This window comes from Salvelinus namaycush, chromosome 10 (assembly GCF_016432855.1).
Source record: "Salvelinus namaycush isolate Seneca chromosome 10, SaNama_1.0, whole genome shotgun sequence".
NCBI classification, from domain to species: domain Eukaryota; kingdom Metazoa; phylum Chordata; class Actinopteri; order Salmoniformes; family Salmonidae; genus Salvelinus; species Salvelinus namaycush.
Window position 1 is genome coordinate 21,766,915 of NC_052316.1, and position 12,755 is coordinate 21,779,669.

At 42.8% G+C, this 12,755-nt stretch overlaps 1 protein-coding gene across 3 annotated transcripts in view; it reads left to right on the forward strand.

The window, feature by feature from the left end:
• Positions 1–12,088, forward strand: part of fnbp1l (formin binding protein 1-like) — a 45,409-nt gene extending 33,321 nt beyond the window's left edge. Inside the window, exons 8-15 of one of the 3 annotated variants that reach the window (XM_039002522.1) lie at positions 41–187; positions 767–976; positions 2,832–2,941; positions 3,073–3,205; positions 4,955–5,049; positions 7,461–7,624; positions 7,859–8,017; positions 8,810–12,088. In XM_039002522.1, coding sequence (XP_038858450.1) covers positions 41–187; positions 767–976; positions 2,832–2,941; positions 3,073–3,205; positions 4,955–5,049; positions 7,461–7,624; positions 7,859–8,017; positions 8,810–8,817 — 1,026 coding nt within the window. In that variant the 3' untranslated portion in view covers positions 8,818–12,088. The remainder of the gene's footprint in view (positions 1–40; positions 188–766; positions 977–2,831; positions 2,942–3,072; positions 3,206–4,954; positions 5,050–7,460; positions 7,625–7,858; positions 8,018–8,809) is intronic. The other 2 variants (XM_039002521.1, XM_039002523.1) reach the window with 2 other exon arrangements.
• The last annotated feature ends 667 nt before the right edge of the window (positions 12,089–12,755 follow it).

The following is a 12,755-nucleotide window of genomic DNA, read 5'->3' on the forward strand; positions in this document are numbered from 1 at the left end:
AGAAGGTCAGAGGTCATTGTGTGTTTTCCGACCTCTCCAGAACCTGCAGGACATGGACGAGAGGCGGACAGTGAAGCTGGGAGAGACGTACCGGAGCTTTGCCGACGTGGAGCGCAGAGTCGTCCCCATTATCTCCAAGTGTCTGGAGGGTATGGTGACTGCTGCCAAGGCTGTGGACCAACGCAAGGTGGGTCTGGAGGATGGTACACCTGCATTATATAGCACTGTGCCTTATAGTTTGAGGTAGGGTGTACACCAGACTATCCTTTACCACAGTGCATGGAGCGGAGGCAGCACGTGGCATGGGTGGAGCAGGACCAGAACCAGTAGTTAGTCATCCACCCAGCAGCCAGGCCAGCGGTGAGGCAATTGCTCCCTGGGCTCTATTAAAGCCAGCCTCTGGTCTCAATTGCTCCCTGGGCTCTATTAAAGCCAGCCTCTGGCCTCAGCCTCCACCAGTGTTTGTGTGGCATGACTGGTACTGGCAGGCAGAGTCTCCTCTCTCCTCCCCACCCACAGGCCTACAGGCTGTTGCTGCTGCTGGAGGCAGCTGAGCAGAGCTGCTCCCCACTCTGTGTGACATGTTTTCATTTGATTCTTATTTATACACTCAACGTGTGGTGTTTCTACCAGGGGCTGCGCTGTGGAGTACACTGCTGTCATGATGTCCCAGAAAACATAATTTTAAAGAAATGTCAGTTGGTAATGTTTAATGTTCACTGTCATTCTTTCTCTTTCTTTTTCTCTCTTTCTTTCTTTCTTACAGGACTCAGCGATTGTAGTGGAGTCGTTTAAGTCAGGCTTTGAGCCTCCGGGGGACTACCCGTTTGAGGACTACAGTCAGAATCTCTCCCGGACGGGCTCAGACAACACCATCAGCACCCCCAAGAACGAGGGGGGGGTCAAGCCAGACCCCAAACACTCCATCAGCAAAACAGCCAAGAACAAACTGTGGCTCTTTGGGAAAAAGCCGAAGGTGAGAGATCCGTCATCACTTAATACGAACACATTCTCTCATTGTTTCAGTGTTAAATAACTTGTATTTATCTTTCTATGTTTTTCTATCATAACAGAGTGCACTGGTAGGTTTATACAACCGTCGTCTAACACCCTTTCTGGTGACTTACAGTAGCTGGGTTTTGTAACAGTCACCTAGATCTAACATTTTCTACTCCATAACATCAGTCACTGCACTTTGACCTACCAAAGGCCAAATTGTCCGTCTGTTAATCTATAACTTTTTGGTGGTTTGTGTTAGAGTAGCTCACCATTTTCAAATGACTTGTCTAGTCCGTTGAAAGAGGTGTTGGTGCTCATATTGACTCTGATTTGCCTGCTCTTGTTTTGTCATGTCCATTCTTGTCTCCCACCTGAGGTTCTCTCAAATGTCATCTTGCTTAACTGGAGTTTCTCCTGCTGAGATTTGTTTTGTGGGATAATATGTTGAACCACTTGTTTATCACTTTTATATAGAAACAACACCATGAGCTTCTGTTCAATCATTACAATATGCTCCAAGTTTTGAAAGTTGGTAGGTTGACCAACCCTTTTTTGTTGCCCCCCCCCCCCCAACACCCCGACCTGGCTGTCGTCAGCCATTCTGTTTCCTAAATTTGCCAGTGACCCCATAGCTTTCTGTCTGAAATGAGAACGGTCAAACCGAGGATAGCGTCTTTCAGGGGTCTTAAACGAAGGGTAAGACTAAGAGCATGTCAGTGTGTTTGGGTTTGCAGTGATTTACCTTTCTCTCTCTCTCACCTCTTCTCTCTGTTGTTTTTCACTAGTTAGGGTCAGGGGTATGTTGAAATCACAGGATTCAAATGTCATGATTGAGTCTTGTGTGTCTAGTGTGAAATGTAGGAAGCGATATTGAAACTGTAGGTGGTATATGGATGGGGTGGTGGTGGTGGTGACATGTCGATGTGACATGAAGGTTAACTGTATTGTACCTCGTCATGAGCCAGCCAATATACTGTGATGGCTACACAGTCTAATGAATGTCACATGGTAGTATTACCGGACCAGACCATTGATTGTGTGTCACCCCTGTGTGTCTGTCATTGGTTTCTGGCTGAAGGACCTGGTTTAATTTCCTTAATGGATGGCTGAGGTGATTCATGGTGTGTCTGCAGTAAAGAGACAGACTTCCTGGAAACAACCCTCTCTCTGTGCTCTAAATGGCATCGCATCATCTAGAAGGAGCTTTTAAGATGTCAACTCGTTTTTAGTGGAAATTAAAGTATACCTTGAGAACAGTGTATTCTCCTTGGAGGATAGCTTTTCCAATACATGATACAACACATTATATGCAGCATCATTCAATCACTGAATATAAATAACACCGATTATGTAACATTGTGACGAGTATAACTTCACCCAGATTGAGACACTAAACGTGCTCATCAGATTGTGCCTACCTCTGTCCTTAATGTTTTTGGGTAACTTTGTTCCAAACAGAAAATAGTCACACCCTTGTGATAGTGTGACGCTGTGCTGTTAGTTACCATAGTAACCTACATGAGCCGCATACATGTTGACAACCATTCAAACCTTTTATTTGTCTTTTTTTCTATTGGCTTATTTTAACACAGTGGTCAGTGAAGGTCAGTGGTGTGATGTCTCCACTGCCAGAGCTAGTTGTGCATATTTGTCCCATCTAGTGGAGTTCTATAGCACATGTCTAGTGTTAGACAGTTCTTGAGTGAGGTTTTCAAACCTATTCTTTCCCTGGTCTCTCCTACTGTCATTCTCTTGGTTCTTGCTGCGAAAAGGTTTCTAGAGCCCATGAGTGACTGTCATTTTGACTAGACAGTATACTGATGTGATTTCAGGCTCCATCACTGGAGGACTTTAGCCATCTGCCTCCTGAACAGAGACGTAAGAGGCTCCAGGCTAGGATAGACGAGCTCAGCAAAGAACTACAGAAAGAAGTGGACCAAAGGTAGGCTATTGGAACACTTTAACTCTGCATTCTATTTTATATATTGTCCATGTTTCTGCTCCATTAGTATTTCAGAGCCATTTGTTCAATTGTTTGTGTTTAATGTTTTCCCATTGTGACTGTGTATCCAGAGATGCACTGAACAAGATGAAGGATGTGTATGAGAAGAACCCTCAGATGGGCGACCCCCAGAGTCTCCAGCCCAAGATATCAGAGACCATGTGCAACATGGAGAAACTGCGCTCTGAGATCCACAAGAATGAGGTAGGTCTTCCAGGCCAGAGAGCAGAGGGTAGGGGAATGGAGGGGAGCCTTCACAGCACATCTGGAGACATGGTGACTGGGCTGAGGTTTACAGTGCTGAGTTAGCCCCCTCTAGAGGATGACTATATACACTGCTTCTCTTTGTCAACAGCACACTGAATAGAACAGGATATGACTGCCAGAGTACAGTATGTGAGCGGAGCGTGCCCAATTTGACTGGAGCGCGGAACTAGATTCCCAAAGGCTGGAGCGTCAGCCTTCTCGCCCGCTCCAGTACTGCTCACTTCACGAGCTCAGGGCATGCCCGTCCCAGCATTCATTTGTAGTCTACTTGTGTGCTGCTTTATCCCCTTGCTTTAGCTACTGTCATCAAGTATGCTAAATATGTTCATAAAGAAACTGATAAAAAAACACACGTTTAAAATCAAGGTGACTTACAAAGATGAGGAGAGGGAGTGTGGTGATGTACTAAATAATCATTGTGTCTGAAAAGACACGTATCCCCAAAGCATGATGGTGTACTTACTCCGTGCACATGTTAAAAGAAAGGAACGAGGTGGGTAGATAACTAAGTGTGTCACTGTAGCAAAGTATTTATACACTAAGAATAAGATCACTTAAAAGTTTTGTTCATTTTTGTTCTCTTATCTATACAATAGGCCCTAATTGAATTTGGCCCAATAGGCCTGGCATATTTCCAATTTCAAGGAGCTTTCTGTTTTTGATTGAGTTATTTTGCCTAAACCCCTTTAGGCCTACCTATAGAAGAAAAAAAAAGCAACTCTGCATCTCTGCCCAGCCTGGCAAGAGTGGCCAAAAGGGTGTTTAGCATCCCCAGTGGCTCTGCAAGCACAGTGAGGATATTCTCCGCTGCTGGTCTGCTCTCCAGGCACCATCGTATGAGCCTGAAGCCACACACTGGCCAAAGTCGTGTTTCTAAAAAATAAAATCAAAGGCACTGTAAATTATACCTAATAAGGCATTTTTAGTTTAATTTGTTTCATTCTAAGTAAGTCACAGCCTAAATGCGCAATTTATAGACTCCAATGATTTAATACAACAAAATGTTTAAATGCTGAGCGCTTTATGTCCCTACCAGCCTATTGTTTCGCATTTGCAAATGCTTCACAATGTATTCCTTTGTAGGCTGTAGCCTTGAAATATTCTAGCCTAAATAATACATTGCCTTCTTAGAGTAGCTGTCTGCTCTTGATCTGTTTAGAGTGTTTATATGCTGTTTAATATGACATGTAGCCTATTTGAAATAATGAGCGCTTCTTAGTCACCTTTTCGTGTTTATTCAAATACTTTTCATTCAAATCTTATGGTTTGGTTTCAATACTTCAAAACCAAATGGTAGGTCCATGTAGTCACAAAGATAGATGGGTGTTGTTTAAATTGTGATTTTAATGAATGGAGCAAATTTGGAGCGGCATTTAAAAAATAATCCTGTGAGAGGAGCGGTTGGAAAGGACGTGGAGCAGCACAAGCTCCATGAATGATGAGCGGGTTTCCCCACCGCTCAACTCCGTTCACATGCTCTGATGACTGCTTGGATCTTCAGGGGGTTCCATCTACTACACTATATTGAAAGACTGGCTGAATGATGGCATATCAAGGAAAGGAATGAGTGTATCCACCGTGGGGTTGTGAACAGCAGCATGACTGTTATATGACTGATTCTCCCGCTGTTAATTTCCTTCTCACTCACTCTCTCACTCTCTCTCTCTCTCACTCACTCATCCTCAGAGCTGGCTGTCGGAGGTGGAGGGGAAAGTGAGCACCAGAGGAGACCGAAGACCCAGTGCTGATGTCAACCATCACGCCCCCCACGGCAGAGAGAGGTCAGAGGGCACACAAACACACGAGGACTGGTATAGATCCTATCATGCGTAGTAGAGGGAGATAGTAGAGGGACATTCACCAGATGTCTTTGTATAGATATAGAATGGCAAACGTTCTAGTTATGTCTGTCTTAGAATACTTAACATGGGTGGTGTTGTAATCATTTTCTGTAAAGGAAGATGACTCAGTCACAGACTGACTGGAGCAGAATCCTACAGCTTGCGACTCACCGTGAGTTCAGTGAAAAGCTTGAGCTGGCACACACCCGAAAAAGTTAGTAGAGGTACTGACTAACGGCGAGTACACTAGGCTATCAAAATAAAGAGTTGCACACTATATACACTGAGCATACAAAACGCATACTTTCCATGACATAGACTGGCCAGATGAAAGCTATGATCCCTTATTGATGTCACCTGTTAAATCTGCTTATATCAGTGTAGAAGAAGGGGAGGAGACATGTTAAAGAAGGATTTTTCAGCCTTGAGACAATCAAGACATGGATTGTGTATGTGTGCCATTCAAAGGGTAAATGGGCAAGATGAATTTAAGTGCCTTTGAACGGGGTGTGGCAGTAGGTGCAAGGCACACTGGGGTCGTGTCTGGACTATCATTAAATGTGAAGACTTATTTATATCAAATCAGTTCCCTAGGTTTACGTATTACGTGATTAAACTAATCATGTAAACTTTAATTAACTAGGAAGTCGGGGCACCACGGAAAATGTTGATTACAACGTTATAATTTTCCGAATATAACTCTTCAGATATTTTAATATCTGATCAACTAGTCTTCTATTAATGAATTATTACCTCATCAGTTCTCATTACTGAACGTCGCAAACCCTTGGATATCTGCACGAACCCTAGCCAAAATCATGAAATAGCGATATACAAATTGGCTTAATTATTTATTTACTAACTAACTAAATAATCACACATAATTACATAACAAGCAAACAGTAGATATTGGTTACTAACAATGATAGAAAAGTCCTTATTGGGCTAAGCCGATATGACGGCTTGGTAGACAAAGGAAAGGGGTGGGGACTGAGAGAGCAGGAAAGACAAAATGGATTCACTACACAGTCTAATTATATTCATTGAAATGCTGATCCTTTGCACATAAACGGCCGCTCATTCGAGAATAATTGCCATGTATATATTTACGCCTGTATGTCGTTGTTGTTTTCTCTGTTGGAATCCTCAATCGTCCTGTAGAGTTAATCAGTCTCTGGTTAACTTTCCCAGATGTCACAATGTCTTTTGTGGTTGTAGGTGGTTAGAATGGATACTTCAGAGTACCATTCGGAAATGTTCTCATAGGATAGATGCTTGTTGTCGGTATTTCTAGCTGCAGACTAGTAATTTGTGTCATCTAGAATTTGTTCTTATTCTGTAGTGATCGATAGTCTCGAGTTTAACCATTTCCAGCCATGTAGCCAAAACTACAGCTGTATGGTCTCTGTGGCCTATAGAATTGTAGCCATTCCAACGTGGGGACTCTGTCCCGGCGTTCTCTTACTTAATGTATGTTTCGTAGAAATGGGTTTTATACACTTCAGAGAAAAGGGCGATCCATGTCTATGCTCACGTGGGCCTGCTTACTGACCTGGTTAACTTTTTATATGAAAACCCATATTTTCTCATTTAGAAGGTTAATATCACATTACATCTTTTCACAAATAGTTTCATGTTTAATCACATACGTTTCACAATATTTAGATATAAACCTGACAACTGGGAAATGTACACTTTTAAGAGATACAGTTATTTGTGTTTCCTGTCCTTCATGAGATCACCAAATGAAACACACTCAGCATGACTATCCCTTTAGTGTCCACGGACAATACCCACATTCTCAAAAATAGAAATATTGTTTAGTTCTCCCATTTTGGGAATTAGGAGTTTTCAACTAAGAGAAGCTCTTTCTACCAGGTATTTATGACCTGTCTTAAAGTCATAAAACTTGTGGTGGAGAGAGCCACGGTATACACCCCCAAAAGGCCACGTCGTTACACCGGTTATAGCGTGTCAAGAAATGCAATGCTACTGGGTTTTTCACACTCAACCATTTCCTGTCTGTATCAAGAATGGTCCACCACACAAAGGACATCCGGCTCTGTGGAACCCTTTAAACACTTTGTAATCCATGCCTGACGAATTTAGGCTGTTCTGAGGGTAAAAGGGGGTGCAACTCAATATTAGGAAAGTGTTCCTAATGCTTTGTAGACTCAGTTTATAATCTTCCTGTAATTTATTGCGTAAACCACCAACGTTTCGGCATCATAGTGCCTTCTTCAGGGTTACCATGAGTTCACCCATCTAAACCTGAGTGGCTGAGATGGCACTGACTCTCATCCATCCCTTCTCTTCTCTTCACCCTCTCTTCTCCTCCTCTCTTCCTCCAGCCCTGAGGGCAGTTACACAGACGTCCCCAACCAGGAGCACCGCAGCCCCCCTCACCAGCCAGACCCCCGACAGGCCCACCAGCCAGACGAGTTTGATGATGAGTTTGACGATGACGACCCGCTCCCAGTCATTGGCCACTGCAAAGCACTCTACTCCTTTAGCGGTACAACACAGCACAGCCAGTGATGCTCTCTATGCATTTCACTGTCTCACTGTGTGTAGTGACAGTAATAGTGGTGGGCGTTCTGACTGGTGATATGGACTCAAATACCAGAGCAGTATTTAGTATTTGCATGAATGTGAATATGAAATGTGATATGTGCTATTCCTGTACAGTGTGATTCTTTCCCTGTGTGCAAACAGTATGCCTCTGTTGTGTTCTGCTGTTGACCCCCAGGTCAGAACGAGGGTACGCTGTTGATGAAGGAGAACGAGGTGCTGTACATCATTGAGGAGGACAAGGGTGACGGCTGGACGCGAGCCAGGAAGCAGAGCGGAGAGGAGGGCTATGTGCCCACGTCCTACGTGGAGATCGCTATGGAGAAGAACAGCAAAGGTGCAGTCACCTACATCTGATCTGACCACCTGCATGGACTCCTATATCATATCCCCTCTTCCTCCTCTGGGGATTGCTGGTCAGAACAGCAGCCCTTCTTCTTTGTTCACTGTGTGAGCTCACGACAAACAAACACAACAGACATCCTGCTAGTGTAGTGACCTCCCTGTACAGGAGCTCTGTATCAATGAATTAAGCCATGTGTGTCTATGAGGATGTATCCATAGCCACGATCTGTGGCAAGGGGACTCCTCCCCCCCTTAAGGCAGATTATTTTATTTAATATTTCAGAAGTGATTTGTGTTATGTTTGTTTTTAGATCATGTGTCTTTTGTTTTTAGAAGGAGATGTTGTAATGCTCTACTGGTTTTTAGTTGTCAGTGGTGACAGATTTGGAAAATAGAAAAAATAACCTACCTGTTTTACCTTTGTATGGTCTTATATGTGTTATCAGCCATCTGTTGTGAGTCTCATATGTGAAGTGATCTGCTCCACCTATTAAGACAGGAATGCAGTAAAACAGTCCTGGTAAGGACTGGCCTGTTTTGTGCCTATATGACTCATGCCTCCCACTACAATACTACGCTTTAAGATAATTGTACACTCCTTCTCTCTTTGTGTGTGTCACAACAATGGCACCCTCTGGTGGTCAGGACTATATTACACTCAGAGGAGTAGTTGTACTGTCTTCTGTCTCTGTCCTAGTGGTGTGGGTGGTGGCAGGTGTCGATGCTCTGTAGGCAGGTCAGTACAGTAACTCCTCTCCTCTCTCTCTCTCCTATTGGACTGCAGATTCCTGAGTGGAGCAGTGTGGCGAGGTCTTTGGTGGAGGGTACATGCTGAGTCTGGTGGGGCTAGTGGCAGACAGGTCTTGTTCTGGGCGGACAGAGCAGGGGAGGGGAAAGGCTTGGCAGGTTGCATGTTTGCATGCACACGTCCATGGCCATTAACATGATTCCATAGCATCAGAGACTCTTGGGGTAGTAGCTATGCCTCTGTAGGAGGGGAGTGTTCTTCCTAAACTGTGTCTGCCTAGACACAGCACAGAGTAACCATCCAACTGCAGCATAACAGCAGAATCCGGGACCGGGGAGGGGTCTTAGAGCTAGCAGCTTACAACATCATCATTTATAATGAGAGAAAAGCAAGCAATGCACTACTACACTACTACTACACTACTACTCACCTCTGTATTTCTGCTCCTCAGATAATGTCCAGCACTAACAGCCTGTCTTGTTGTTGCATTGTCATTCTATTGTTGGTAATGCCTGACTGTGCCACTCTCCTGTGGTCGCCTTACCTTAACGCGCGCCAGCATGTCTGTAACATGAACTGTCATTCCTTCATACAGGACTGGCCATGATGAATGCAGCGTCTTGGATGTAACTGTGGTCGCTCCCGCCGCCCATTCATTCACTTCTAATCTTCCTGTATGTCTTCTTCATTCTTCCACGTTTAGTTTTTTGTGTGTCTTGTTTTTGTTCTAACTGTTGATGGAATTGTTCTCATCATGCTAGTGCGTGTGTGTGTTGAATGTCATCTCTGTCATGGTGTTGTTCAGTAACTCGTGGCGCCGCATTCAGTCACTCAGGTCGGTGTAGGACTACTGTAGTCACAGACAGCCGGCCTGTCCATCACACTACCCCCTCCTCGCTCCTCCCTGCACCAGCACCAGACAAGAGGAAGGCTGGAGGGGTGGTGCAGTGACATCAGCGCACCAGCAGAGGGCCTTCCTCCCTCACCAGTCAGTCATCACACAGGAGCTCAGGCTCAGGCCAGGAAACCTGGAGGCTGAGCTAAAACAAAGGCCATCGAACAACAACACTCCATGCATTCTTTTCCTTAATAATATCTGAGAGTGAGGATGGACCCACTGAGTGCTCTTCCATCACTCTCTGCTGCACACAAGGACTCCAACCGACTAGATCTACGCTGGCTTGCTGTGGTGGTGCTCTTGGGCCTGACCGCCACGTCTCTTCTCCTCTGTCTCCCTGGAGCATCCTGGGGCCTCGGTGTGCTGCGATCTCCACACAAATGAGTGTTGCATTACCATAACGTTCCTCTTTCAAGCGCATATTATATTTCTGATTGTGATGATACATATATTAACATGTGTAAACATATACCCGTATGTATATAAGTAGTTAATTTTATTACTGAATTGTATTAACATCTCTTTTATTTCATACTGAATGTGTTTTTATGGTGACTTTTTATAGGGTTTTAATCAGTCGTACCATTAGCTCATAGTAGCCATGCATTGTTTGTCAGAACATCCTTCTGATGTTGATGCACTTTTGCCCTATAGCATTTTTAATTGAATATCGATGAATGAATGAAATGGACTCTGTATGCTACCTTTTGTACAAATGTAAAGTGAGACAGCTGTGACCACTGTTATTATAGGTGGTGTAGAGTTCAGAACTACCACAAATATAGGAATTTACTGCTTTTGATACTCCTAGTCCTAACCATTTTTAATTTAATTAATTTGGAAGTGAATTTAATTTGCACGATTCCCTTTAATTAGTATGAGCATAATTGACATGGTGAGTGATCACCATGATCACCCATGTTGCTTAAATCAAAGAAGTGATGTAGCTTTTATCAGACTGACAGTGTTTTACCCTGGCAGGATATAATATTCCCCATTTTAAAACCCTTTTTTTGCAGTTAATTTGGTGGTCCCACTTTGAAATGCTAATAGGATCAGTGATTTAGTTCCTAATAAATACTTAAAGCTGTGAAAGTGATATCATGATATGTTCATCTTACTTGAACTGCATCTCTCTCAACTTCCTGGAGACAACCCTAGGTCTTAGACATCCAATGGAGGAACATATCTTCTTGATGAATGTGCACTAACTAACACAGATAATGCTGTTTAAAATGGTGCAGGTTATATACATCCTGCGATTCTGTTTAGTTTATCTTGTCATTCCATTGCCTGGATGAGCTCATTTGAATGTTCACTCCTCTTTTGTTGAACTGGTGTATTATCAGAAATCAGAACTGGGGGAAAGTCCTTCCCTTTGTTTCAGTGACCTTCCTTTGAGTAGCTTACGGAGGAGCATGAAGGTGCATGCTTGACTCAACATATCTGAAGTTCACAGCAAATATTTAAGCGCTGTATATTGGCTACCTGCCTCTATTGTAGGCCTATTCATGTATTGACCCTACTCTACAATATCAACCAATATAGTAATACTGGTTAAATCCCTGATGAACATGTAATTGTTGATCAAAATCAGAAGAGGAAGTCCAGGTTTAAGTTGTTAATGTGTAAGTAGTTGTTTTTAATATGAAGTACGTTAACCCATTCATGTCTGCAGTGTGTGTCTGGCTATCCTCCATCAGTAATAACAAGGAGTTTGACACGCTTGTCTCTAATTGCCTAAAATGGTGCTGGACCGAATTGTTGTCACCACAGTGCAAGTGGCCTTCAGTGATGACGCTTTTTGATGATGGATATGTAGGTTTCTCACTAGCATCCTTAACCAAAAGTTATGCCATGAAGGGATTTTCATTTTGGGCTGAAACTGAGCTAAATCATATCCATTATGCTGTAATTCTGATCATTATGCAAAACTTAACAATAAGTTTTAAGACTCGGTAATATTCACGCTTGCAGTGGCAAATTCGTCTAATGGCAGAAAAGTAGATATGAGAATCTCGCTGTTGTCTTATTTTAACATATATTGTAATAACCAATTGCAGTACTTCTATTTCTTCATGTTGTGCACATCTTTTTACTTTTAATGTTGTGAGACACTTTGTGTGGGAAAAAATGTTCTCTCAAATTGTTCTAATAAACAAACACATGAACAAACATTGGCATCTTTTTGAACACTTCATTAACATCTCTGTATACCCGTCGCAAAACCCTCTGGTTGATGTTTATTTATAAAACCCTCTTAGGCATCACTGCCCCCTATCTGAGATATCTACTGCAGCCCTCATCCTCCACATACAACACCCATTCTTGTCAGTCACATTCTGTAAAAGGTCCCAAAAGCACACACACGCTCGTCTTTTCAGTTCGCTGCGACTGGAACGAGCTGCAACTCTGGACACTGGACAGTTTTATCTCAGTCTCTTCTTTCAAAGACTCAATCATGGACACTTACTGACAGTTGTGGCTACTTTGCGTGATGTATTGTTTTCTCTACCTTCTTGCCCTTTGTGCTGTTGTCTGCCCAATAATGTTTGTACCATGTTTTTGTGCTGCTGGCATGTTGTGTTGTCTTAGGTCTCTCTTTATTTAGTGTTGTGTTGTCTCATCGTGATGTGTGTTTTGGCCTATATTTTTAATCCCAGTCCCCGTCCCCTCATGAGGCCTTTTGCCTTTTGGTAGGCCGTCATTGTAAATAAGAATATGTTCTTAACTGACTTTCCTATTTTAAATTAAAAAATGTTTTTTTTAATCACAATACGTATGTTGAAACATATACATGTTCCCGAAGTTGTTACTCAGACACCTGCATGTCATTTCTTTGTCTATTTCTTCATTTCTTGCCACGAGTTTATATGAAGATATTACAATGAATAAGCAGCTATTTACAGGTCAATAATATTTAAGAGGGAAATATATTACACTGTCTAGCATTCACATGCTCACATTAATTATGTACACCTTTTACCATTCAGGATTATCCAGATTAACTTGTATACCACGACATCTGAGGAACATTGAACATGAAGCAGACAGTTGAAGAACTAGTTAATGTACATACAGTAT